The sequence below is a fragment of the Cloeon dipterum genome, chromosome 1 (genome assembly GCF_949628265.1).
Source record: "Cloeon dipterum chromosome 1, ieCloDipt1.1, whole genome shotgun sequence".
NCBI lineage: Eukaryota > Metazoa > Arthropoda > Insecta > Ephemeroptera > Baetidae > Cloeon > Cloeon dipterum.
In genome coordinates this window covers 31,137,751-31,163,438 of record NC_088786.1, presented here as the reverse complement: position 1 = coordinate 31,163,438, position 25,688 = coordinate 31,137,751, and the positions used below count along the sequence as shown (strand labels likewise).

Below are 25,688 nucleotides of genomic sequence, written 5' to 3'. Positions count from 1 at the left end.
ACTTCCCAATGGAGTCTGATAGGAGACGTTTGTTGCCAATCTTTATTTGTCAGCGGTCGAGGATGCAACAGCTTAACATTATTCATTGAAATAAAATCTTGACATTGTATTTCTTCGTTGACAAAAGGGAAAACATAAAAAAACTTTATTTTTCTACGAAAAAACAAGTAATTATTTTCAATTTGACTGCTGTATTAATTTGTAATAAAAAACTTAAATAAATGGGAAGCAAAAAATCAAGGTTAATCTAATCACTCAGAAAGAAAAAAACAATTAATTGAAATTTCAAATATTTTTTCGAAAAATCAGAATAACTCGCGTTACTTGAGTTTTTAATACATGTTATCTACACCTGAAAGATTAATTGACTTAAGTACAACTTAACAAAGTTTGTTGTCTAACAAAAGCATAATTTTTTTCATATTAATTATTGTAGTGTGAAAAAAAAAATAGGATCGCCAATACATGCGGTGCGCGAACGGGGGAAAATTGAGCAGCGTTTACGGAAAATCAGCACAATACATATGGAAGGCTGCGTGACACAAATACTGCTGTTTACATTCACGAGATTCGCATTCGCCTCCTTTTGCTATGCCGACACGTAATAAGAGAGATGCATTAAAATGCACTCTTCTCGGACTTGCTGCGCTATTCTCGTTGCGCGCCGATCGGATACGGTAATAATGGGCTATCAAGGAAAGAAGCTTGTTTGTCCCGTTAATGGTAGGCGAAATGCAGCGCGAGTGCACTTGTCTTTACTCGGTTAGTAGCACTAGTGGCCGGCCGGGATATCATCAAAGGTGGGGTAGGCTTGCAGAAAAAAATGAAATGCACGCCGCAATTGCAGACGCTCACAGCCATGGGTCCAGTGAAGACACTCGTCCTCTTCGTCCTCCTGCTGGCCGCCGCCTCCGCCGCCGACAAGACCGCAGCGCACAAGAAGCCACCCAAGGACGGTCCGGAGGCCAGGGTCGAGTTGGACGACGATGATTTCGAAGAGGGCGAGTACCTGGCGCCGAAAACCGTGCTCGAGTGCATGCTGATTGCAGACTGGCCCTGCGTTCAGGTCAAGACGTTCAGAGCAATCAGGGAGTGGCTCAACATCGGCACCAACGTTGTCCACAGTGGACCTGTTGCCCAGGTAAAAATTTGGCTTTTTTGCTCAAAATCATTTATTTTCCGTGTTGCACAGTTTGTCAATAATCTAAATATAAATTTACATTTGGTTTTTGGCGGAGAAGAATAAATCGAGTTGAAAGATACAATTTTTATTTCGTGGCTCATGATTTATTTGTATTATTTTTTGCATTTCAAAATTAATGAAACAAATCCAATTTCTAATTATAAGCATGTCAAAGTTTTAAAAAATTTACATTACATTTTAAAATACGTAAACATATTTCATTCAAATCTTCCCATTTACATTTTCTGTTCGTATAATATTTTTGTTAACTATGTTGGCATGAATTTAATTTCTTGAAACGCTTCATGGAAGAATAATGATGAAATGAATAAGCGGAAATATGTTTTAGTAAATATTCTATTCATTGAATTAGATAAAGAGAAAATTTTAAAATGCTGATTTATTTGAGAAAAGAAAGCTTGAGGAGAAAATCAAAAGCCGCAAAAATGTACAATTTATTATAAAATTTAGGCAACCTGCGTAGCTCCCGTGCTCGCACAGTGGCATACTTGCTCATTTATGCCACTGCGGTCACGCACTTCGCCATGCATCACAAAATAATGGTTTTTCATAACTCAATAATTAATGACCGAAACACGAGCTCATGTTTCATTACATTTTCTCTTACAAGCATGATGCATTGACCTGTAAATAATTTATATATGTTACTAGCAGGAAAAGGATGAAACACCACAGAGCAAAACAGGCGAGGAAGAGGAAAATCACGAAGACCAAGAGGAGCCCGACACTGACGAGGACTACGACCTGAAGGAGGCCTCTGCGCTTTTGTCCAGCTTTGGAAAGGAGCCCAGCTCATCTTGGACTGGCTCTCTGGAAATAATCGCCGAGATGATTTACGACGGCGTGTCTGCATTTCTCGGAGCAGACTCAGAAGAAGAGCAACGTGCCCTTCTCCAGACTGGAATCAATAAGGTGGAAGATGCTGGCAGGCGCTTTGAAGGTGTGTTTTTGGTTTTTTTTTAATATAACTCGACTGTCAATATTTTAATTTTAGAAGCTAGAAAGAGAATTGGCTTGGGCGGCCACGGCCACCATGGACTGGGCCACCTGCTTGGACTCATCACCTTTAAAATGTCAAAAATTATGACCATATTTAGCGCCATTTCCACCATCGTCCAACTCAAAGCTCTCGGATTAACCTTGTTGGGATTGCTGATTGCTGCCCTGCGACTCTTCGTCGAGTTCAAAACCAAGAACAGGCCGCTGCAGCCCATCATCAAGGTTGTCCACCTGCACCCTCGGCCTCACGTGACTGTCAACGCCGGCCACGATTACCCCGAGTCGTCTTCGCCTTGGGAAGAGTACAGTGGTGGCTACGATGCTCACGACAGGGCTTATGAAGAGCAGAAGCAACACCTTAGCGCAAAGGCTGCCCTTATCAATAGGTACAAAACTTTGGCCGCTGCTGGGCGTCGTTAATTTTTTTTATTCAGATTTTATTAATTTATTTGTATGCTGAGTATTTATTGTGAAACTGACTGATATTAAAGATCAAAAGAAATTTTCTGGTTGCATTTTGTGTTAAACATTGGGGCCGATCCTTTTAAATAATTTCTGCTTTATTAAAATAGTACAGTACTTTTCGAGGGTCACAATTTTTTATTAAAGACATAACCACCAACTCATATCAAAAACACAATCATCCAAAAACTGGTATCATTTCACGAATCAGGCCAAAAACAACTCGATATAAAGCTATATACACACGAAATGAGGGCACACTTTCGCGAAGAAAGCGTAAGCGGCAGACACTTTTGCTTATTTGTCCCTTAACCCGCGAGCACTTGTTAGATTGATCAACTGTTATATTAATTAAAGGCACGGGAAATAAAATTATTTACATCGTCGATATCACATTGATCAGTACGTGGGGTAATAGTAATCACGGCTCCAGCCTTGATACTGCGTCGAGGAGGCAGCCGCCGCCAGAGGCCTACTATTGCCTCTCGGCGCCGACTGTCTCGATTGGGAGCGGAAAGTGTTGGAGGTGGCACTGGACGTCGGCTGCCTTTCGAACGCGTCAAATCCCGTCGGCGCCTCCTGCTGGTACTGCTGTCTTGACTGCAGCGAGCTTGTCCTGCCGGCTGGCGCTGACGGGGCGGATGGAGCAGACTCGTCGTCGTACTCTGAATCTCTCGAGAAGCCCGACTGAGCAGCACCTCTGGTTTCGAGTCCTACTCGCTGCTGCTGCGAGCCTCTGATGGGGGACAGCCGGTTGGTCGACTGTCTCTGCTGAGGCACGTAGCTTACGGTGCTAGCGGAGCTGTCAGCGCCCGTGGGGTGCAAAGCGTCGTTGAAAGCCTCGTCGTCCTCGTCATCATACAAAGTCACAATAGAAGCCGGTGCAGGCCTCACGTTGTTTCTGGCGCCTCCAACGGGACTCAACCCTCTTGGCAGGAAGGTCGTAGACAGTCTTGTTCGTGGAGGGGGCGCAGGCGCTTTGAAATTTTGTGCGGGCTCGTTTTTAATCTCGGGCTTTCTAATAGTGTGGTACTCTTCCTCTTCATCTTGGTCAACAGGAACGGGCTTGTTGTTCCTAGCCGGGAACCTAGACGGTTTGGAAATTGCTTCTGGCGATGTGAAAGTGGCAACTTGTTTAATTGATCCCCTGTTGGATGTTCTAGAAGGAATTGGAGCATAGCTAGTGAGTTCGACTGTCTTTGATGGGATTCTTGGTGAAAATTGACTTTGAGGCTTTACATCATCTTCGTATTCATCCACAGGCACCCTCTCTTTCACCACATTGGTTTTTGGTGCAACTGTGGTGGTTGTGGTTGTAGGGGATGAGGTGGTAGCTGGTTTTGCAGGGTGTTTACTGGACGGTACAAATGGTGCTCGAGTTGCAGCTTTCACATAGTCATCAATGGAAAACTCGCGCTCACTCTCAGCTTCGGTCGGATTCTTAAGGGTAAACTTAAGCGATGTCTCAGGTGGTTGCGTAGCTGGCTTTACTCTTGGGGCGAATGGGCGTCTACTCGTTGGCAAGGTGGTGGTTGAGGTTGTCGTAGTAGATGAAGAAGAAGCTTCAGGTGCAGAATCGGTTGTCTGGGGCTTTTTGACAACAGGCTCGTCGTCTTCATAGAACTCATCCTCATAGTATTCCTCGTCATCGTAAGCTAAAGTGGTCGTGGATGGCCTGGGTCGATTTGTTGTTGGCTTGGGCGTTGTTGTGGTGGTAGTAGTTGTGGTGGTTGTGGTAGTAGTGCTCTTCTTAGAGGGTCTCTTTTCCGCCTCCTCGACATCATAGTCGTCCTCATATTCCCTGTGCCTCGGCCTGGCGGGCTTCCTGCTTCTTGGTGGCATATCCTCTTCGTATTCATCATCATAGGCTGGTCTTCTGTTGTAAGGGCGCTTTCTCATTGGCCTGTAATCGTCGCGATAATCGTCTTCGTCATAATACGGTCTCATGCTTGGACGCCGGCGTCTGGCAGGTCGATTTCTCCTCAAAGGGCGCCCATTGGCTCCCAGAGGGGGAGTTCTCCTGAAGTCTTCTTCTTCGTCCTGCGACTGTGGCCTCTTGGTTTTCTTAGGAGCGTGGTCTTCGTCTTCGTCGTAATATTCTTCAGTGGCCTTAGCAGGTGGTTTCTCGGACGGGGCGTCGTCGCCAGGTCGAGCGTACTTTTCCTTTTCACTCAATGGCACCGGTGGCTTGATGCGCGGTGCTTTTCTGGGCTGTTCAAAGACCGATTTATTTGGTTTTGAGGGCAAAGGCGGTTCTTCCGTAGTTGTGCTTTTTGTCTTTGGCGCTTTATCTTCGAAGTCATCGTCGTCATATTTTTCTCGTTGCCGGTTTGGCCTTCGCTTCCTATTTCTCTCTCTTCGAGATGGCTCATCCTGTAATAAATATTTGTATGAGTACAAAATATATATTGTAAATTCTGTAAATTGAATAACGCACATCATAGGAACCATAATCGTCGTATTCGTAATCGTCGTCATCATAAGTGGGCCTTCTTGGACGCGGTCTGCGCCTGTTTCCCCTTCTTCCGCCGCCATCCCTGTCTCTTTCCCTTTCTCGTGGTGGTGGTGCAGGAGTGGTTGTCGTGGTTGTACTAGTAGTTGTCGTGGTATCTTGTTTGTACAGCGCTTCGTTCCTATAAATATTTTATATAAGTAAATGAAATCTCACTGACAAAATAAATGTTCCATTTCAAACCTATTGAAATGTTTTGGCGAGTTCACGCAGTCTATCTCCGACACAAAGTGGCAGATAAATGTTTTTTGATCAAAAGCAGTGTAGTTGGCGCAGAGGAAATCGTAGCGTTGTCCGTACAGACAGTGATGGTAAAGCTGCCATAAAAATTCATTGATATCAAATTAGCTATTAATTTTATATTTGAAGACCTCACCTGGCAATGGTGTTTCACACTAGCGTAAAATCCATCATGAAGTCCATCACATTTAAATTCAATATCTTCTGGCACAGAACTAAAGAAGGGATAGTCACTCAAATTGAAGCCATTCAACTCTCTCGGCAAGTTTGGATCAAACTTGTAGTCCACCTGCGGATTGCCAGTCAGCGGCGATTTGGTAGTTGCATTCACGGATGGCTTTTCTTCCTCCTCTTCTAAAATAATTTCTTCAACGTTGTCCGCCCTTTCCTCAGGCTCCAGTTCAGTTTTCTGCGACTGCTGTTGGCGAATTAAAGCGGCCGCCTCAGCCACGGGGGCCGCAGTTGCTGCCGCAGTCTTTGGAAGTCTGGTCTTGCTTCTAACAAGGGCGCTCGCACTAACTCCTTGCGAGATTGCCACACAGCCTGGAATGAAACAATATATAAATGAATATTTTATATTTTGAGCAAGTAATAATATAAATGATCAAATAAAAATAAGCCACTTTATTCTTTGTAGATTGTTAATATACCATATAATTAACTATAACATATACATGCTCTTTAATTTTTAATTTTTTTATCACTCTGCGATTGTGAGTTTCAAAACTTTCTTGCAGCTGACCTAGCGAAAAATGAAATAATTAAAAATTCCTGCGAAACTCTTCCTGTCTCTATCACAGCGATAAAGAGTGAAAACGCGCCGCAAAAATTATTCAGTTCAGCGAGCATAACAACTACGTGGTTTGCGCCTCGTAACAAATCTCATCGCGGTGTATCAGCGCTTCCAAAAATACAGAAAAGCACCGTGGATAACACTGACGCCTGCAGAACATGTTGTGCTGCAACCCGCCGCACAGCAACCCAATGCACAGCCCCCGCGCGCCGCGACCCGCCTCGCAACAGCCACTGGCTCAACCCGCAGAACCTCCTGGTGAACACTACAGCCGTTTTTTCGGTGTCTTCAACCGGCAAAAAAAACGCATCTTCATGGCTCATTCATTCTTGTTTCTTTCACTTAAATGAGTTACTTTCTTTTAGTCAAGTGTCCGTGCAATATTTCTAATTAACTAATTTGCGATGCAGCGGCGTAACAGCGCTTCTAGTTTACACTGAATTTAATTTTACACCTTCATTTTTAACTCTCTAATCAACACGCTCGCAGAGGCATTTTTATATCTAACGCTTGATTCACCTTTCCCTTTCTCTGGTGGCTGCTAATTTTACGCGTGTTAAGTAAAAGTACGATATATCTTGAAGCTGACCACTATATAATCATTCGCATGAAACGCCTTCTTTTACATATCACAGGCCTAGCTGCTTTATAGTTGTTTCCATGAACTAGAGCAGAATTTACAGCCGCAAGCCAGTCAAGATCATAACTGATTACTACCTTAGTATATATATGGTATCACTGACCTACTCTGTGCTGGAGTTCCAAATTTTAAGACATTGACTTTCGTCAGGAAATGTCTCGATGGAGAAACGGGCATAAATGCAACGTAAAGGATAATAATTCACAAAGTAACGAGAAATGCGGCCGGCGAGCACACATTATGTGTCCTTCTCGCACGCGCACAGACCTCGGTTTGCATTCTTTTTCATTCCGCAACAATGGAATTCCCTCCCGCCGCAATTTAATTTTAACTATTAATATCCGTTTCAACGAGATATCTCTTAACAGATATTTTAATTTTTACATGTTAGGAGAATTAAATTGAATAGAATGGAGAGACAACAGTTTGTTCTCTCTGAAGCAACCATTATATTCAAACCATTTAGAGTTCAAATGCATTTGGAAGTAAAGCTCGCGTCCCACACACACCGTTTGCAAGTTGAATTTGCTCTGGGAGAACAATACAAATTATGCACCGTGAAAGGCGCGGTTCATTCCAAACGAACATTCATGTTGCACAATGATAAATTTCAAATTCAGATTTTACAATTCATGGGCGTGCTTTTCAGCAAAAAACCATTTGTTTGGGTTGAATCTAGAATAAGTGAATAATATTTCATAACGTCCGTTCTGTCTTCCAAGGTTGACTGACGAAAGTGGTGTGGTTGATGAACTGACTAAAGTCAAAAAGGTGTCGTGCGACAAGACCTTGGGCGAGTGCTCATTTTTTAGTTATTAGCTTTTTTCTATCACGATAGCGGCGAAAGTTCTTTTTTTGTCGGTCCTTTCTCTGTGCTTTTTTCACTCCATTTCCAAATAAAGTCGTGACTAGTGAAGCAAACACAACAAACATTATTTGCCATTGTTTACAAATCAGCGAATCGCACGACTTGTCCGAAAATATGTATTAATGAAACCGTCCTAGAGTTTCATTTGCGTGTTACGCAACTCAAAGCGCACGGAAATGAAACTGCTCTGCTTTCTACAGATAATTCCCCGAAAACTCAGCCATGATCAGCTTGAATGAAAAAGAGTAAAAAAGCATAAAATCATTACGCTTTGATGCCGCCAAACACACAGGGCAACAAATAATACCAAACGTTTTCGCAAAAAAAATAAAGCTTGGGTTTGTATTGCGATTTTGTGTTTGCGCGTCCGTTTATACAAAGGCGTTGAACTTGTTATTGAATCCAAGCTTGTGCACAATGCACGGGAAGGTCAGTGGTCTTCAGGGGCTATTGCTCTCTTCAAAGCTTTTATGCAAGAACGAATTACACTCCTGTTTAGCTTCCAAGAATCGTGATTAGAATCTCGTTCAGCGCATCGGAGCAAGCTACAAACACAAACTCACCGTCGTCAGTTTCTCATTTTAATAAAAGACGCTGTACACTCGTTAGATAGAGATCGTGTAATTTCCCTCTGTGAAGTTTGAATAACATTACAAGAACGCTTGTTACCATCGAATATTCTTCGCGCGTACTGTGGGAAAATTAAATTTGCGCGAAGAAAAGACTTTTCTACTGCTTGCGTAAGAGTAAAAGCTATGCAATCTGCATTTTTCGCTGCAATGTTTGTTTTGGGGAACAATGTCGACAAAAAACAGTCGCATCATTCAGATACTAAAATTCTCACTCGTAATTTCCTGACTTAATTAGTTGATTGTCAGGTGTCTAGCGCTTGTTTTTCGAAAAAATGTTGCACATTCTTTGTGTTTATTACGTGACTTGCTTTCTAGATCATGATGTTTTAGAAACATATTTGGCTTTTGTTTCATGCCAGGGATAATAAACGTGATTTAGAAGTTAAATAATGGCTTGATATTTCATGGATACTGAATAATGAATACATTAAACTGCATATTAATATAAAATGCCGTGTATGTGACAAGAAATTTTTCAAGTGCATCTTGTTGCATGAAGAGTTTTCTAACTTTGGGAGAAGATTTTTATCAATAGCAATTTGAGAAATATAATAAAAGAAAGCCAACTTGCCTGCAAATAGGATTGCGAAGAGGATGAGAGTCGAGGGCGCAGGTTCATGGTGCCGCTTCGGGATGCCTGTGCGGCCTCTCATGCCGCTACCTGAAAAACAAGATCCAATTTAGAACATCTCACTATTAAATACGAGGACAGGCTTGGTCGCTTCCCAGGATGGATGCAAATGAGCTCAATTATACAGAAAATTACGACTCAAATATCTGTCTGCGACGGCGAGAGGACTAATTGTTATGTGGTTTCAGGGCTATTCTTGCGTGTGACCCTTTGGGAAGCCTGCATGGGAATCTGCTGGGAGACTGCAGTGCCGTGTGAGGATGCAACGCACCCATTGTAATTTCAGCGCCTTCCCCATTAGAAATTGGTTTTTATCGAGTCTTGTGCAACTCAAGGGATTTCTCAATCAGAACGACTTTGCATCAATTAATTTTATATGTCGCTTATAGTTTTTCCTCTGGAAATAAAGAGTTGTTTATAATAAACACGTCAGGCATACATTTGCGCCTTTGATACTGGTCATGGTCAGCGTGTTTGGCATATAAATTTCATTTTATTTTTCCAGCAGTAGCAGAGAAGTCGGGCGTGGTGCTCTTTACGACTTCAACGTGCGAGCTCGCCTGTCCGCAGAGACATGAGTGCAATTACCCAATTAAACTTTCTAGAATCAGGAATGCTGCGAATTTCAAGTGCACCCTGAATAAGTAGCTAAAGCGCGCACGACAGCCGAGCTCATTTGAATATTTTACACATTTTCCAGTTATGATGCCGTGAAAAAAAGTAAAAGCCACTGTCTGGGAGTTTGTTATAATGCAAAAAATACCTTTAAGCTTGTTAAGCAGACACGAGATGAGCTCATGATATGAAAAGTGCTGCATTCATGTTTACTTAAAAATTTCTCATGCAGACGTTTTAACAAAGAAAGATGCGTTGGAAACTCGGGTTATGCTAAAAGGTTAACAAGATGTCAAACTAAACATTCTTTTTGCAACCAAATGTGAATTGATTTATTATTAAAATGAAAACAAAGTAATACTTTAGCGTGCTGATTCCACCCAGAAATCAAATTGGATGTATATGGAAATTAAGCAATTTGTCTGCGGGACTTTTAATGGCGTGCATCACTCGCGCATTAAATTTGCCTGTGAAAATATTCCACGAGCTCATTTTCTACTTTCAAGTTAAAATCAAGGCCACTCATAATGTGCGATGAGAAACTGAAATTTCAAGCACATGTCATTCCGCAAAAGACCTGATTCTCATATATAATTTTGGGTCTTCACACCTTTTCTTTTTAAATTTATTTAACTGACAGGTAACACAAAACAATTCTTTGTTGGATCGAAAAAATTGTAAATAAGCGAAACCATTGAACCGGCAACGACTTTTCATTCCACTGATTGCGATCAATAAGAAGGAAAAAATAATAATAATAAACGCTTCATTTAATTCGTCGGTGCCAGGGAAAAGAAAACTTGTCAAGATTTCACTCTCTATTCAGCCATAACAAAAGAAAATTACTTAGGCATGCTAAAGTGTCGCACAACAACTAAGAAAGTGTGGCGCGAATTTGCCACCAGAATAAATTTGCATAGAGCCTGTAGTGTGCTTTCTTCAAGTGCAACATTTGCATAGATAAACTTTTCTCTCGCATGCGTTGTTGAAAAAATGTTTTTAAACGAGGGGTTAAAAATTTCAGGATTTAATTTCTTAAAAATCAAAATCTCTTGAAAGTTTGGTGAAAAGCCATATTTTTTATGATTTATTTTGTAATGAATTAATAGGCACCAACAACTTGCTTACTTCTTAAGGAGCACGCAACTAATTAATCGCGTGCGGCAATTAGGAGAATCGAAAAAAGCCTAAAAATATGGTCCTGCTAAATTTATTTTCAAGTGGATTATCCAAACCTGAATTTTATATTTTCTCCTTGTTCAAATACTAAAAATACTTGTCCCTATGTCGAGTATTTGATTTGAAAACAATTATTAAGGTATTATCGTTTTACTAAAAATGAAATATGCGATAAAATATTAATGTTAAATCTTGTTTGAAAAGAACGGCAACCCTGGCCGCATGGATCGAATTTCTCCCCGCGGTGATGATATCACACCCGGACTCGAAAAGGTGAACAACAGTACTGTTTCCACTTTCGTCGGTGGCGTAATCGCAAAACCACGGCGCGCGCACGCCGACTGCATTTGTTATTCGAGCCGATGGTGGACAAACTTGCCGATTGATAATTACGAGAGCGCTGGCGCGATTGGCATTTTGATTTTCGCTCGGCGGCGTGCAGAAAGAAATATAAATTATACTGCTACATATTGCTGGTGTGTGTGAGCGAGTGTCACTTTCCCCGGCGTCTGTTGTGCGCACTGAGAGCAAGCGGCGCGCGGGCACGCGTGACCAGTGAGAGTGAGTTTAGCGTCGACTGAATGCTCGCGCGCGCGCCGCGCGTGATATACTTATTCTCTCTGCTGGATCGGCTACTTTAGCCTTTTTTTATTCTTTGAAAATACCACTCGGTGACAAAAAGACGATCCGTTGTCAACCGTGTTTGGCGAATTTTAGAGTAAACACTGAAAGAGAAGCATTTCACGAGAGCGCAAGAAAAATGCATGTCAAATCTTGTACGAGTAATGGTTTATTAGTTTGAATTTTTACTCTCCTTTTGGGACTTATTGTGATTCCTTTTTAATCCGCTTCCGCAAATAAGTTTGTAGCACTATAGCATCTTAAATTTTCTATCCAAGTCAATTTACCCGATTTAAGTGTTCAAAGAAATTACTGATCTGCTCCTTTTTAGTAAATAATATATATGAGATTCCGTTTTTACAGTGTTTGTCTCCATTCCAAGCAAGTTTACGTTCCAGCAGAGGAAATTCGATAATGAAAGTCTATCACAACAGAAACCACAAATTAATAGTGGATTCTATATCATAGAAGTGTGTCAAGTGCAATAGACGCCAAGAGTAAGCATTTCAATTCAGAATAAAAGTAACCGCAAAATGTGCTCGTGTATATTTAACTAATCCGGCTGTTTTCTTTCAACTATGATGATGATCTCAAGAGTGTGTTCCATTTGCCTCGATTTTTTTCTACATCATATTCTAATTCCATTAGGCACACGGATGCTAATACACCAGCAGAGCATTCGGCGATGATTGTGCGTCTTCTTTTTCTCCTCCGCGAGGACAGAATCAAAGAAAGCTGCTGGCTCGTTAAATATAGGCAGATGCGACCATGACCGTCATTTGTCTGTCAGCGGGGAGCAGCCGCGCAAATCTCTTTCGTTTCTAGATAAAAACCAGCTCTTGTGGCAAAAAGATTTGTCTTTAAAATGATTGGCGAAATGTAGAGTGATGACACAGATAGTACATAATGCATTGTATGCTCGAAATGAGAAGATTGACCTCTTTGAAAAAAAAATCAAGTAGTGGCAAATCTATAGAGGTAATGCTGTTTCAAAAAAATGCTCACATGATGAAGTCACAACAATCAACTTTCACCAAATGACGCTATTTTCGTGCCAGATTGAAGATGCCTTTTAATATTTGTTCAAAGTATATGAAACAAGTTGGGTGATAAATCTTCAGAATTTTTTAAGAAAAGCCAATGAGCAACAAAATTTATCACAATAAATTAATTGCATCCAGTAGAGCTCTCTTAGTTTCTTTCCCTGCTTCTCCTGAAATTTAAAAATCAAGTCCGCATAATGGGCTTCAAATGTTTGGCGTTTTTAGGAGCTCAACAATATGGTAAGGAATTTTTTAAAGACGCAATTTAACGATTACGAGACGATGAGTTTGAGCAGTATGCGGTTACACGTTTGCGCCGAAGGTGGCCGGCCGGCTGCTTGCCGGTTCACTTTCTCTGCATGGTGTACTCAGGCGCGGTGACCTCCCCTGAGGTCACGTCACCTAGACGAGTCTCCAAGCGCGTCGCCTTTAATGCCGTTGCGGCAACAAGTTTGACGACTGCGATCATCTGTTACTTTTCTTCGCGCAACCTCGCGGTGAAAACTGATGAAAAAGATCGCATTCGTTATGCAAAAGTCAGCCGCATTAGCTTTCATAATTAACCGAGGCGCCAGACATTTGCATCACAATATTGTACCGATTTGTCATTTTTCCTCTCTGCTAAATTCATGATTTAGGTTAACACCAAGGGGCTTTCCGTCGAGTAACGATGAGCATGTTTTGCATATTAAAACACCTTTTTAATGACTCGGGTTATACCTTTCCTGGAACTCTCTTCTGTGTCCACAATTGCATCATTACCTTCATAGAGTCAATTTGCAGCGTAATGCAATTAAAGTAATGACATTTTCAGCTACTTCCCACACAGTTATTAGCACACACATAGGATAAACTCGCACACTCGACGCGTATTCAAGCTAGCTATGACGAAAAGTGAGAGTGATTCAGCCATAAACAATACTAAGCCAGCGGATCAAAGGAGCCATTATGTAAGGAATTACTTCTTATCAAGGTAAATATTGCTTTCGAGACGTTTTGAAACGCGGTGGAAATAAATCAGCCGGAATTTATAGGAATTACACACAGCTCTTTCCAAATTCCAATGTTGAAGTTAGTGGCTTGTTTTTATTGTGCTTATAGGCAGCCGATGGAATTTTTATTATTCACGTCTGCAGGGATCAGGCGAGAGACAGGCGCCGTGTAGATCCGGTTTCAAGCAGAGCATTTCCCTTTTCGTTGTTCATTTCACTCTCGATTTGCAATTTTGGTTCCGAGGCATGGAAAGCACCTGCAATCTTTTCACTTTATCCTGCGTAAATTAATTTTTAACTTATTGCAAAACCTTAAAATTTTTGTGCGGCGTTAAAATTTATCATAAAGACTTTCTATAAAATATTTCGACACTCAACGACTTTTACATTTGATTAAATGAGAAGATTAATCTCCAAAACGCTCTTTTACAGCAAGCATTTGGATGGGAACCAGGAATTTCTTTGGCTGGATGCAACAATAATATTCAGTGCAACACGCCTTCAATTAAAATTTCTTAGGCTCTTTCCTACTGCAAACAATGGAAATTGGATCAATCAGGAGTTGTTGCAAGACGCGAGGCCCAATTTGCATGAAACTAGGTCTACGTGTGCCAGATCGGAGTGGCAGGTCATGAGAGCCCACTTAAGACATACTCGAAGCCAGAAGGACGTTGCGCAACAGATAAGAAAAACGGCAGAAATGCGTCTGCGAGCGAAGGACCACCTGTGGCGATGGACCACAAAAATTAGTTATCTCTCTGCTCCTGCGTCAAGACACAACGAAAGGGGAAAAACGCCGTTTGACACATGGTCGATAGAAGCAGCGGGTGAAAGGGAAAGCAATTCCCACTCGTATAGGAAGTGCACGCGGCGCTAAGTGAGTGAGTTTGGCCCAACCCTTTGCCCAGCGGCGTGTCGGGCTACACGCGTACTTTTATCCCAGCGCGCAGCACTTTCCTCTGCCAACGCCGCGCGCGGTTGCAAAACATTTTTATATGCTCGACGAATTCCTCCCAGTGTGATAACAACAAATGAAATGGTTAATAATGTACTTGTGCGTTGTACTCTGGTGGGGGATGCAACGGCTCTCTTATTCTCGGGTGTTGTTTAATTCCGGCCTGCGGTCTAGCGCACCTTTCTTTTCCACTCGCGGGCTATTGTGTTGCTTTGTGTGCAATGACACGATCTATTCATTTGTTTCTAAGGTGATACGCGAATTGTGATAACGCAGTTCGACGTTTTTGCTCTCCTTTCCTTTTCTTTTGTCTGAGTACTTTAGAGAGTAATTTTTTTATTCTCAACCATGCTTAACGAGAGTGTGAAGAAGTTACTTGAAAATGAAGGGTCTAAAAAAGAGTAAGTAATTTGGCATTCTCAATTAAATAGCTAGAATCTAATTTGATTTTACCCAGGCAGTAAAAATTGTGAACATACAAAATGAAACAAAATTGTAAAAATTTGATTTGGCATTTAAAAACTTTTTAAAACATTTTGAAGTTGTTTAGAAACTAGAATTGCTAATGATTGCTTTGACATGTGTGCAGCACTTAGTTGATGGTTTAGAAATGTCGGTTTTAATTTTGTTTTTATGTAACAAATAAATTTAAGTTTGATTAAGAGTTTTGATTTACTAAAATTACCCAAAATGCCCAATTTTTGCCTGAAATAGGAAATTTGAAAACACCAACGGGGAAATAACAATATTTTGGCCCTTAAATTCAATTATTTTTCTCAAATGAGGGAGCAAACATAATGCATTATGAAACTGAACAGTTTTTCATGTAAATTTTTATTCCAAAAAGGGAAACCGCATAAAAGCAAACTTATGTAACACGTCTGATCAAGAATTCTAGTCTCGCTCGCGCATGAAGAGAGCAAGCTTTGAAATTAAGGCATTTCAGGCGACTCGTTCCACCTGGCTAATTAATCGTGTGCGGCAATTAGGGCCGACCGCGAGAGTAAAGCCACGCATGCGGGTTTGCAAGTGAATTGTGTGTCTGCAAGAGAGTGATTATTATACTCGTCTCTCGCTCGCCGTCCGTGATTTGAGGCAGAAGCGAGTAGCCGTGTTTTTTTCACACAGCATTGAAAAACGCAGCGACAGTAGCAGTGAAATTGTCCTAGAAACGGCAGCCGGCCAGCAGCAGAGCGGAGCACGCGAGTTTTCAATGAGAGTGAGAGAGAATGTCTGCGCCGCGGAGCAGGTTGATCGTTCGCGTCTGCAAGGACGTTAGCAATTCGACGCGGATTTTTTGGCTTGAGATTGAGAACTGGCTCTCGGCAAATCTAGTTTGCCTAGGCCAGCTCCGTTCTTTCGCTCGGCAACACCCACTTGCACCGAGAGATTAGGCTCCTTTCACAGCTGAGACACCCGAACGCTATTTTTAGAATGAAAAGGAATCGGTGAAAAGTCTTTCTATAAAAAAGAGCGAAACGTGTATTTGGTTGATTGAGTTTTTTTCTCATCTATGGATAAACTTGTTTCCTAAATGCTATAAGATGAAGAATCGAAAGTTTGGTCGAATTGAAATCGTTGTTTCGAATAACTGAAGAGTTGAGATTCATTTTTTTAAAATTTTATTTGATGCGTATAACCATATTGATATCAAATAAGGACAAAGTAAGTTTTCATTGTGTGCAATTAATTCATTTTTACCGAAAAAGCGTTTAAATTTAACCTCGAAAATCCTCATTTACAAAAAATTAAAATATTTCAAGAATTTTTTTAATTAATATAAAGGTCTTGATCAACAATATTTAAAACACCAAAGATTATTTGGCCATGACAGACATTATAAGTTAGAAATTAAATTTGGAACTGAATCTAGAGCTGGTTAATAGCCTTTGAAATTCATTGTGTGTGCATCTGACAATGAGCCTCCGTGATTTCTGATAAAAAAATGCAAATTCCGGCGGAAGCAGTTTCAAGTCACACAGACAAACACTACATTTTACATATTTATGAGCGGAGATGCATGTAAATATTTATTTCCATAATGAATGGATGCGTAGAAAGAAAGTCGAGCTGGCTGGTTTTGATGTCTGTGAGCTCGGGAAGCTTTTAAACTCATTTACACAAGGTCATGGAAATGTTTCCATCAGCTGCACTGCAAAGTCACCTTTTTTTATCTATCTCCCGTCTCACTCGCTTTATCCTCCGCGCGCGCACACACTGCATTCTCTTTCTACTTTTACCAATTTCCGTTTCCGGCTACTAACCGCAAAATTATTCATTAACTCTTTGTGCTTCTAACATTGAAGCGGGTGACCTCAAAAAGGAAAAGAAAACAACAAATAAACATTTTTTTGTTCCATTGCTCTGGGTTAGCCTTTGCAAACCCAGCGGTGTGTGCGTTGCGTACAAGAGATTTCATCTTTGATTCCGTTTTGTCACTCGACTGGAAAGGAGAAATTAAATGTATACAAAAAGAATTAATTAGATTTTCTGTTCCAACATTTTTTCAATGAGAAATTCCTCTTCTCTTCAAGAAACAGTTGACATTCTTAAGATAAAAGTGACATTCCTCCTTCGAAGAAACTCGGAGGAAAAACCGAGAGTGCTCTTGAACTCACACTTTATAGTGAATTAGCATCAAATACGTGAGCAGCTTTAAAAGGACAATTTTCCTTGAGCCTTCACACATAAACTCTGTGGATTTTCTGTTGAAACGAGCCGCTTTAATTGACACTTATCGCCAGCTTTCCTCGCAGCCGCGGCTTAACTGTCTGGCAAATTGGCATTCAGACGGTTAGCGCAAAAAGCAATTTTATTGTTTTGCCGGCACATTTCGTGCCAGCAAACTCGGATTTTTCAGCGGTGAGATGTGTCGCGTGATGCCGGTACCGTGCGGACACAGGCAGGCGTCAAGGTGCGCTCCTGTGCATTTCAAAAACATTAAAAACGAGGGGAAAGCCAGAAGTGAGTATATGTTTATGACAAGGAGTCAATTATTTCTGCCTAAAAGAAAGAGCATCACGAACTTTATGCAAAATGCCAAGGTTGGAAACCGCGAATAACTCTTTTCTAAAGTTGACATGCGCGTCCTTATCACATGTTCACGGCCACATTTTTCAGCCGTATATCAATAACTATAAAGAATTGTACACAAAATGTGTGGCTACAAGCACCCACACGCTATCAATAATTAAATTTGTACGTCAACAATAATAGTAATTTCGAATTTATTATAGGAGATTATTATAGTCGTTGCGTTTTGATTGATATCCACACATGCCCAAACAGCTGCACGAAACCTTTTTGTTCAATTGAAAATATTCACGCCCGACCAAATGATATAGACTTCAGAAAGGGGTTTTCCCGGATTTTCCCGGCCTCTTGTGTAACAGGAAAAAGAGAAGTTCAAGAGGAGGAGAGTACAAGCCGAATATGCAAGGCCATAACCCAACCATGACCGTAATGTATTTTCAGAGCTTCTAATTATAATCAGATCAATCATACGTTTGTTTAGTGCTATTTTAATAAAATGAGCATAGCTGCTGCCTGATCTCAATGGCCTTGAGTCACAACAGAAACACATCTATTTAATAATGCCGGGACCTTGAAATAATTTTTTTTTTCCAATTTTGTAGAGCCGAACGGGAAATAATCGCAAGTGCTTTGGACCGAGAAGCGCAAATTTCGACTCTCGCGATCGAACACACTGCTGCTGACGGAGAAAATTCGGGTTATTGGGACGCATAGCAACACATCTTTGATTTTACGGCCGATGCGAGACCCCGCTGCTAATTTTCCAATTAATTGGCCAGCGTTTCCACACACCACGAGTTAGCGCAGCCGCCGATCTCCTGGAAAGAAATTTTTGCGACAATAAAAGCAACCGCGCGATAATTGGCGGTATATTGCACTCCCACGGACGGCGCGGCATGGCATTTCTCTTCGGCAGCCAGTCGATGCATTTTCTTGCGGAAACTGCGGCGAATACGCTGGCAATATATTGGGCTAATTCCTTCCGTTTCGCCAGCCGTGTATCTCTTAATGTTAGAAAGTTGATGCTAATTTATTTCGCCGACGCGCCAGCCAGCCAGCCTTTTGGATTTCCTATAAATCACCCGCGTCTGCATAATGCATGAAAGTGAAACCACGCACAATGGAGGAGACGCGCGTAACGCACACTATGAGGCGATATTGGCAAAACAATTTCGCCCAGACGGATGGGTTGGTGGGTGGCCGCGGCCAGGTCGGGCCAGGTGGGCGTTCGGATTGCTGCGCATCCCAACAGCCCCCGGGGCAGCATCCAATTTTGCCAGAGCTGCTAGCCTTGACTCGCCACAGACGCAGGCCATGTACGCTCGGGATAATGCGGAGCACTTGACTTGGCCAATCATGCAGCACTTTCCCATTTGAGCGAACAGTCGACAACACAAAACTGTGCACCACTGCGTGCGTACGCAGGTTAAAATAATTATTTCATAATGGGCAAAAGTTGAGCGTCCGATGAAAACGGAGGACCTTTCTCTCTATAAGTGGTCACCGTGACATAATCGCAAATATTATTCAATTAGGTTTCTAATTAAGTTTCGTAACGGCAGGAAGTTGAGCTATATCCGATTGGATCCTTATTTAGAAGCTTGCCTCAATTGAAAACGTCTATAGGCTGTAAATGTTCACTTTGCGCGAATATTGTATGGCTCACTGTTGCGTCACATGCTGATATCATTAATTTCAGACCTCTAAGGAAAAAATCTAATACAAAAAGATATTGAAATATTCTAAGCGAGGTACGTCAATTAAAATTCAATAAGACGTTTTTTCTGATCCTTGGCAACAGTTAAATCCATTTATAGTGTGACTCTTTCAATACTTGTCGTCACAAGTAATAAATGGAATTCAGGCTGCTGGAGCAGAGCGACCTTGCGTAGAAGTTAATCGCTTTGTCCAGTCGGAGACCCAGCAACCCAAATATAACAATTTCAGCCGACAAGCAAGTTTATTGCTTCAATACATAGAGAACGGCAGCTTTCTTTATACGCTCGAATTGTGCAACTTGTGTGCAGAAAAAAAGTGCCAGCCCAGCCCCATTCGTCCTTCGATTTGCGAGCCCGTACTTGATCTCACTGCTTTAGACGCAAATACAGAGCACTTGCTTGCTGGAATGGAAAATGAAATTTATTGCGTGTTCGAGCCATTATGCGGTGAACGTGCGTCAGGTGAGCCGACCTTTGCCACGGAGCACCTTTATGCCTGCGTGTGATGTGAATACTTATGCGGCACTTCTTGCTCCTTATCTCACAGCGCGCAAATTATACAACGCTCTCAGGATAAATAAATGTTCAAAAGACGGAGAAAATTACACTCGCGACGAGTGAAAACGAAAACTTAACAGCTATTTGGTATGCGCGAAATGACCAATTTAAATACGCACGAGTGGGCGGTTTCTCTCGGCCGAGGTGTGGCTGTAAAAATCGCTCAGGTGCCAACAGGTGCGTGCGGGAAAATTATCGCAGCCTCAGTGAGAGGAAAAGTGTTTCGAAACTGTAGAAAAATCGAGGTGGAACTGATTTTGCTTTTTAGCCGTCATCAAGGGCAGTGAGTGTCTTTTGAAAATAAATTCACAGAGATAGGGTTTGAATCGGTTTCGTGGGCAAAGTGCCTTTCATGATCACCAATAATTTATATATTTCGAGACTCTTCTACTTATACGGTTGCATGCATGCGTGAAAGTCGTTCATATCTGTTGAAAATGAGCAGCCGTATCGGTGTCCGCCGCCCGAGAAGGCATATTATATCGACCACTGAACAGAGAAGAGCACTCTCACAAAGCTGATTGGCGTCGTGCAACCGAGGAAAATCCGATCTGTCTGCACAAAAGACCAATGTCGAGAGCAATTAAACGCTGAATTATGCTCCCAAAATGATCCTATTCAGCAGAAAATTGATTTTGGCGTCACAGAAACTGCAGTCGTTGAACTCTCCCAGTTCTCCCAAATTCTATAGGGGAAGCAATTTACGAGTCTTACCTGCAAGGGAAACTCTCAGTCGCGAAATATAATCCACAAAACTGCACTTAGGAAGGTGTTCGCTGTTTGTCTGCAAAAATCACCACTCGCAGGGGCTGGGCATCAGGTCGATCGAAGAGGACTCGAGTTGGATTTTGAAAACCAAAAGTGAAGCAGCGAGAACCTCAGGTTTCCATGGCCTTGCGCGCAGCTCACTCACTCACTTCTCTCTCACTGAATCGCAACTTTCCTTGGCAGCAAATGATCGCGGCGGCGGCGGTGGCTCGCTCCTCTCTTCTCGCTTATCCCCCCTCGTTAAACTCTCTAAAGCGCCGTCCGAACCGCGAACATATAATAACCACTGCATATCAACTTATAAAATAGCCTCAGCACGAAGCTCAATCCAACCTCCAAACACCGCTCCGGGCTATCACTGATTTAGAGAATAATTATCCCGATTCGCATTTCATAAGATGACCATTGTGGGAGTTGTTGTTACTCACCACTGACCTGAACTTTCAGCCTTGACGTGTTGTTGTCAATATTTCGAAAATAATAAATTAAAAAGATTTTCCACGGTTGCAACATCAAATTTGCCTCTTTTGTTTGCTGGTGGGCGATTTGGATTCTTGAATATGGAATTTTGGAGGTATATTTTGAAGCTTACAATGAGTGATGAATTTGCTTTATTAGGAAGGTTTCATTGAAAAATATTCTCTCTGTGTCGATAATTAATAACAGACTCATTATTTTTCATGATATTTTTAATAAAAATGTCTTTCATGTGCAATGTTTGTGTCTCTCTTCTCTTTTCATTTGTAGTACGACAAGTCAAATCTAATCCTTCTCGTTTATATACGTATGCCTATATAATAATAAAACAAAAAAGGAATTATCAGACAAAGAACATCATACTCTCTCTCCATTTACGCGTTTTTTTATTTGCTGGCTCTGGTCGGTATCAATGCTGGGCATTATATTTTATTCATTTGAAAACAAGTAAAAAATCCTGCGTACATTTTAGAGACGAAGGAATGACATTAATTAAAATTGACATTACTCCAATAAGGCCTGGCCGAAGATAAAAATAATTAAAACACGGTTGTTCAAGCAGCAGGTTTTTGCGTGTATCTTTTGTGATCGGTCGATGATCAGATGAATTTTTTTACCGAAATTCGGCATTGGTGCACCTGCCAAAGGACGTCGTGACGACGACTTTCTCCACTCGGGGGCCACAGGTTCAAACCTCAGCACCTTTCGAAGGGAGAAAAACAATTGCTCTGCTCGACCCGAGCAATACAAGAAGTGTCTCCCACTCGGCCGACCGCCTCCTTTCCCTTTTACCAATCAACCTGCACTGATTTAATGAGCCAAACCGCAACTTAAACGCGCTACTCTTTTTACACACTTACACTTTTTCGATAGCAATCTAAAGCAGCAATTACTTAGCAGCATTAAAGTTCGCCAGCTTTTGGTTTCCTGAATCGCGTTCATCTATCAGCGAAAAAACCATTGCGGTCGGGCTTTTGTTCAAATTAACGTGCCTTAAGGGCGTTAAAATCGTCTCTTCTAGGAAGCGAAAAGGGTGTGGTTGTCTTTCCCATCCGAGGAGTGGCGACAACCTTGATGCACCCAGATTAATTCACGCCGTCCTCGATTTACTCTTCCTTGTTTTTGACGCACAACTTTTTATGAGGGAATTTGAATTTTTGCCAGTAGTATTTGTAACACACTATAATACACTCGTCATTTTTTATTACACCTCGTTGGTGTTTGCACGAATTTCGCTCATGATTTTCGGATGTCTTATGCAATTCGTGCGGATTATACGGTTTTACGCCTCTTTGTTCTTGAAGGAACAGTTTTTCATGTCAACTCCACTCACGATTTTTGTTACAAAGTCGAAATTATACAACTTCAAAGAAGTGTTCAAATTATTCATTCGTGTTGAAGGTATACTTAAAATGCATTTGATATTTTGTAGCATTTTTTTGCTTTCATTTATGAAATAGCCAAAAGGCATGATTTAATTAAAGTTTTAAAGAAACAAAAAAATCGATTCTTTTATTTTGCAAGCTCGTGATATCATGCGAGTTCTGCAACGCCCATTTTTACGATTATTTCACTGATTCTTACAAAGATTTACATAACAATGATATTTTATTGAAATCACGTATGTGAATTGCGTTGTAAGTTGGCTCCTACAATCGGTGGAAACGGCGCTGGAGAAATTACTGGTGCTGAGGTCATAGTCTCCGCGCATCCCATTATTAAATTCACACGATTTTATTCAGATCGGTGTGTGTTGCATAAGATTCTAGGGGCCAGCTGGGGTCAGCGAAAGTGTAACTAACGTAATATTAGGGCATCCGTTGCAACGGGCACTCACTCACGATCAATTTTCTATTCCTAGCCGCGTGTTCAGCAAGAAACATTAACTTGGAAGCAATTTCAAATAATCATCTAGAATGAGATGAATCGTGCATTTGCAACAGTTTTAATGCAGGTATATTAGCTAACACACCGCAAATAATTGTATATCAACACCGAGTTGATTTATTCCTCTTTGCCATTTGCTGCTTCGTGCTCCTCAATGCCACTTATTTGTTGGATATTGTGTATTTTTAACTATCTTCCATTTTAAAAATAAATCTTTCTCCGTACAATTTCACGGGAAAACATTTCGACTTTTGTCATGTGTGTGAGTTCTTTATGGTACCTGTGGAAATTTCCGAACCTTGTAATTACGACAGTATTTCTAAACCGCGTTAAGTAATCCACCATGGTACCACAATGGATTCCATTCCAAATTGACAAACGCGTTAAATATCTTAAAGCCGCTCGTCTAAAATTCATATTTTATCAAAATTAAGTTTCATTTTTTAAATCCATAGATTAAATATTAAATTTATTTAAATTCAATTTGTTTTATAAGAAGTAGTTCTTTTAATGTAAATTCTAAATTTTCCATTTCCAACTTTGGGAACTAATTAAAGTTGGTGGTGTCAGAAAAATCCTGAAAGGGCACGGCTTCACCGAGTTCACCGGGAGGGTAACTACTGGGGAGTTCTGTCCTGCGGCCCGAATTAATCAATACGCGAAGGTTGCAACGTAATTCTAGTAAAAAGGCAACGTTTTGAATAATTAATCAGCTAGATTACTCCTGACTAAGTTGCAATTCACATTTGTTTGCAAACGTCGAGGAATTCCAGGTTTTTGTACGCATTTATGTAGATCATAACTTTTTACGTACCTGTCTCCACGAGAACAGTTCATACCTGAAGCGTAGGATTTGATGAAAGTAAGAGATGCCTCACGAGTTTGCTAAAGTTGAAGAATATCTTATTCGCAAAAATCAGACAGGCGATAGCTAACGCATAGCTTGGCCTCATTTCCAAACGAGAGTAAAACCAAATCGAATTTTCGTGAGAATGATAGCCCTGATGTCTTCTAGCCGCGCGTTAATGGCTCACGCCGTTCATGCGCCAGGACACGGCTCATTTATTACTTATCTGCCCGCCGCTATCGCTTCTGAGTGCTCTAATAAACATTTTTTCATTCCACACGTGACTCCTCATTTTCAAAGCTACAAACACATTTTACTTCACGCACCGATCAGCTCGCGCGTATTAATTAAAATACCAATTTGACAGGTTGGAGTTAGGAGTGTGCATTCCATGAAAGCAGAAATTCCTTGTAGAGTGTAGAGGCTTCCACATTTCTCTGCCAAACGAAATTAATTAAGCAGCGTACTATGACGCTATTAATTGGTTTCGGAAGTTTCTGCGTATTAGATATTGCAAAATACGCCAGACAAAATAGGGAGACCTTTCTCTCTATAAGTGGGCACGTAATCAAATTCCTGTACAGCTTTATATGGTAATCAATCGGAAGCGTTATACAATAGGATTGAACTAATTCATTAACATACACGCGTTTTGCATACATTGAGAGGATGAGCGGAAGATTTAAAATAGACTCGATTTGAATATTTGGCGGTTTTATTGAGAAAGAAGCTTCAAACAAATTCGAGCCATCTCTTCGGTTGGCCACATTTAAATATTTATTACCAAGTACCTGTGTTAAACGAATGCTCGTCCCATTGACACAATCATGAGTGGCATTTTCAAAGAACCAACGAATGCAACAACGATTAAAATCAAAGAATATAGCACAATAATTGCATGATCGATCTGCGACCAAAGGAATCGCGACATCCATGATACATAGCTACCAATTACATATTTATGTTTACAGAGCATCAAATCGGGACAAAATGTGTCGTTTCAGAGAATAGTTTTTCAATGAGCTCAAAAAGAGTAGCGCGTCGCGGTGACGAGCGGTGCCCAACTTTTGCTGCTTCCTTGAGTTGGTCCTGAGTACGCTGCTAGAGAAAGGTTTAACCTGAGAGACGTTTGGGGCTCCGCCGCCGTAGTTTTCTTCGCTCTTTCATTAACGTGATTCGTTTGACATGTCCACTACCTGTCAGTCTTTTCATGTCTTAAAAGCAGATTAATGAGAGCTCATTTGTTAAGCAGGTTTTGATTTCCAGTTCGACTTGTAAAGCCCAAAAATTTTCTTCTGTGCAATTGTTGGCCGAAAAATGCGATTCTTGAGAGGAGCAACGCACTGGAAATTTGATATGTGTGGGTTGTCCAACAAATATAATACAAAAACAGGATTAACTTAAAAGAGCGCAATACTGAAGGTATTTTTTTCATTTTTAACTTGCGAATGTGTAACCACACTCGCAAACTAATAAAATCCAACAAAACATTTTTCTTAGACACTTCCGCATTTCTGTAAACGATTATTGATTTTTGCGTGAAAGTGACAGTCTTTTTTATGATCCTGTGTATAGAGCATTTTAACAGACTACACTGACTGCTGCTAATCTCACACCGAACTATGACACACAATCTGTGTATTATTGGAACGTCCAATATGGATGATGCAAATATTTCGTTTGACACTTTCTTATTATTGTGTGTGTGTGATATATAAATTAAAAACAATGATCTATACTTTTAAAAACCAAAACATACAGGTAAAATAAAATACTTTTTAAGTCCCGCACGGCTGAACACGCCGCAAGCGGAAATATAATGATAGGGTGAAAAATAAAATGGGCAGGTAGTTGTGCTTGCATTTTCATGCTCCCGAGTCCAGTTCAGGTCCACTTGGTTCTTGATTGCTCAGCTATCTACTCAGGCTCTGCAGGACTATTCCTTCCCTCTTTTCTAAAACGGCGAAAGTATGCACTGAATTATGAGCGAAAAATACGATTTGCAGTTGGCTAA

At 41.1% G+C, this 25,688-nt stretch overlaps 3 protein-coding genes across 8 annotated transcripts in view; 1 reads left to right on the top strand and 2 right to left on the bottom strand.

Moving 5' to 3' along the window:
• Positions 1-678: 678 nt before the first annotated feature.
• LOC135935606 (uncharacterized) lies at positions 679-2,709 on the top strand. 2 transcript variants are annotated; one of them, XM_065478080.1, is made up of 3 exons: positions 679-1,141; positions 1,859-2,144; positions 2,199-2,709. In XM_065478080.1, the coding sequence occupies exons 1-3, from the start codon at positions 824-826 to the stop codon at positions 2,621-2,623; spliced, it is 1,029 nt and encodes a 342-aa protein (XP_065334152.1). In that variant the 5' UTR covers positions 679-823; the 3' UTR covers positions 2,624-2,709. The 2 variants fall into 2 exon arrangements, with proteins under 2 accessions (XP_065334152.1, XP_065334143.1); XM_065478071.1 differs by having other exon boundaries at positions 685-1,141; positions 1,856-2,144.
• A 33-nt stretch (positions 2,710-2,742) lies between these two features.
• On the bottom strand, positions 2,743-20,661 carry LOC135935598 (uncharacterized). The gene is made up of 6 exons (XM_065478063.1): positions 20,410-20,661; positions 8,922-9,011; positions 5,554-5,960; positions 5,361-5,494; positions 5,103-5,298; positions 2,743-5,038 (listed from the first exon to the last, which is right to left on the bottom strand). The coding sequence occupies exons 2-6, from the start codon at positions 9,001-9,003 to the stop codon at positions 3,065-3,067; spliced, it is 2,793 nt and encodes a 930-aa protein (XP_065334135.1). The 5' UTR covers positions 9,004-9,011; positions 20,410-20,661; the 3' UTR covers positions 2,743-3,064.
• A 3,706-nt stretch (positions 20,662-24,367) lies between these two features.
• The window catches only part of LOC135934275 (high affinity 3',5'-cyclic-AMP phosphodiesterase 7A-like), a 65,245-nt gene continuing 63,924 nt past the window's right edge, over positions 24,368-25,688 (bottom strand). For all 5 annotated transcript variants that reach the window (XM_065475897.1, XM_065475893.1, XM_065475896.1 and 2 more), the window contains one exon: positions 24,368-25,628. In XM_065475897.1, coding sequence (XP_065331969.1) covers positions 25,588-25,628 — 41 coding nt within the window. In that variant the 3' untranslated portion in view covers positions 24,368-25,587. The remainder of the gene's footprint in view (positions 25,629-25,688) is intronic.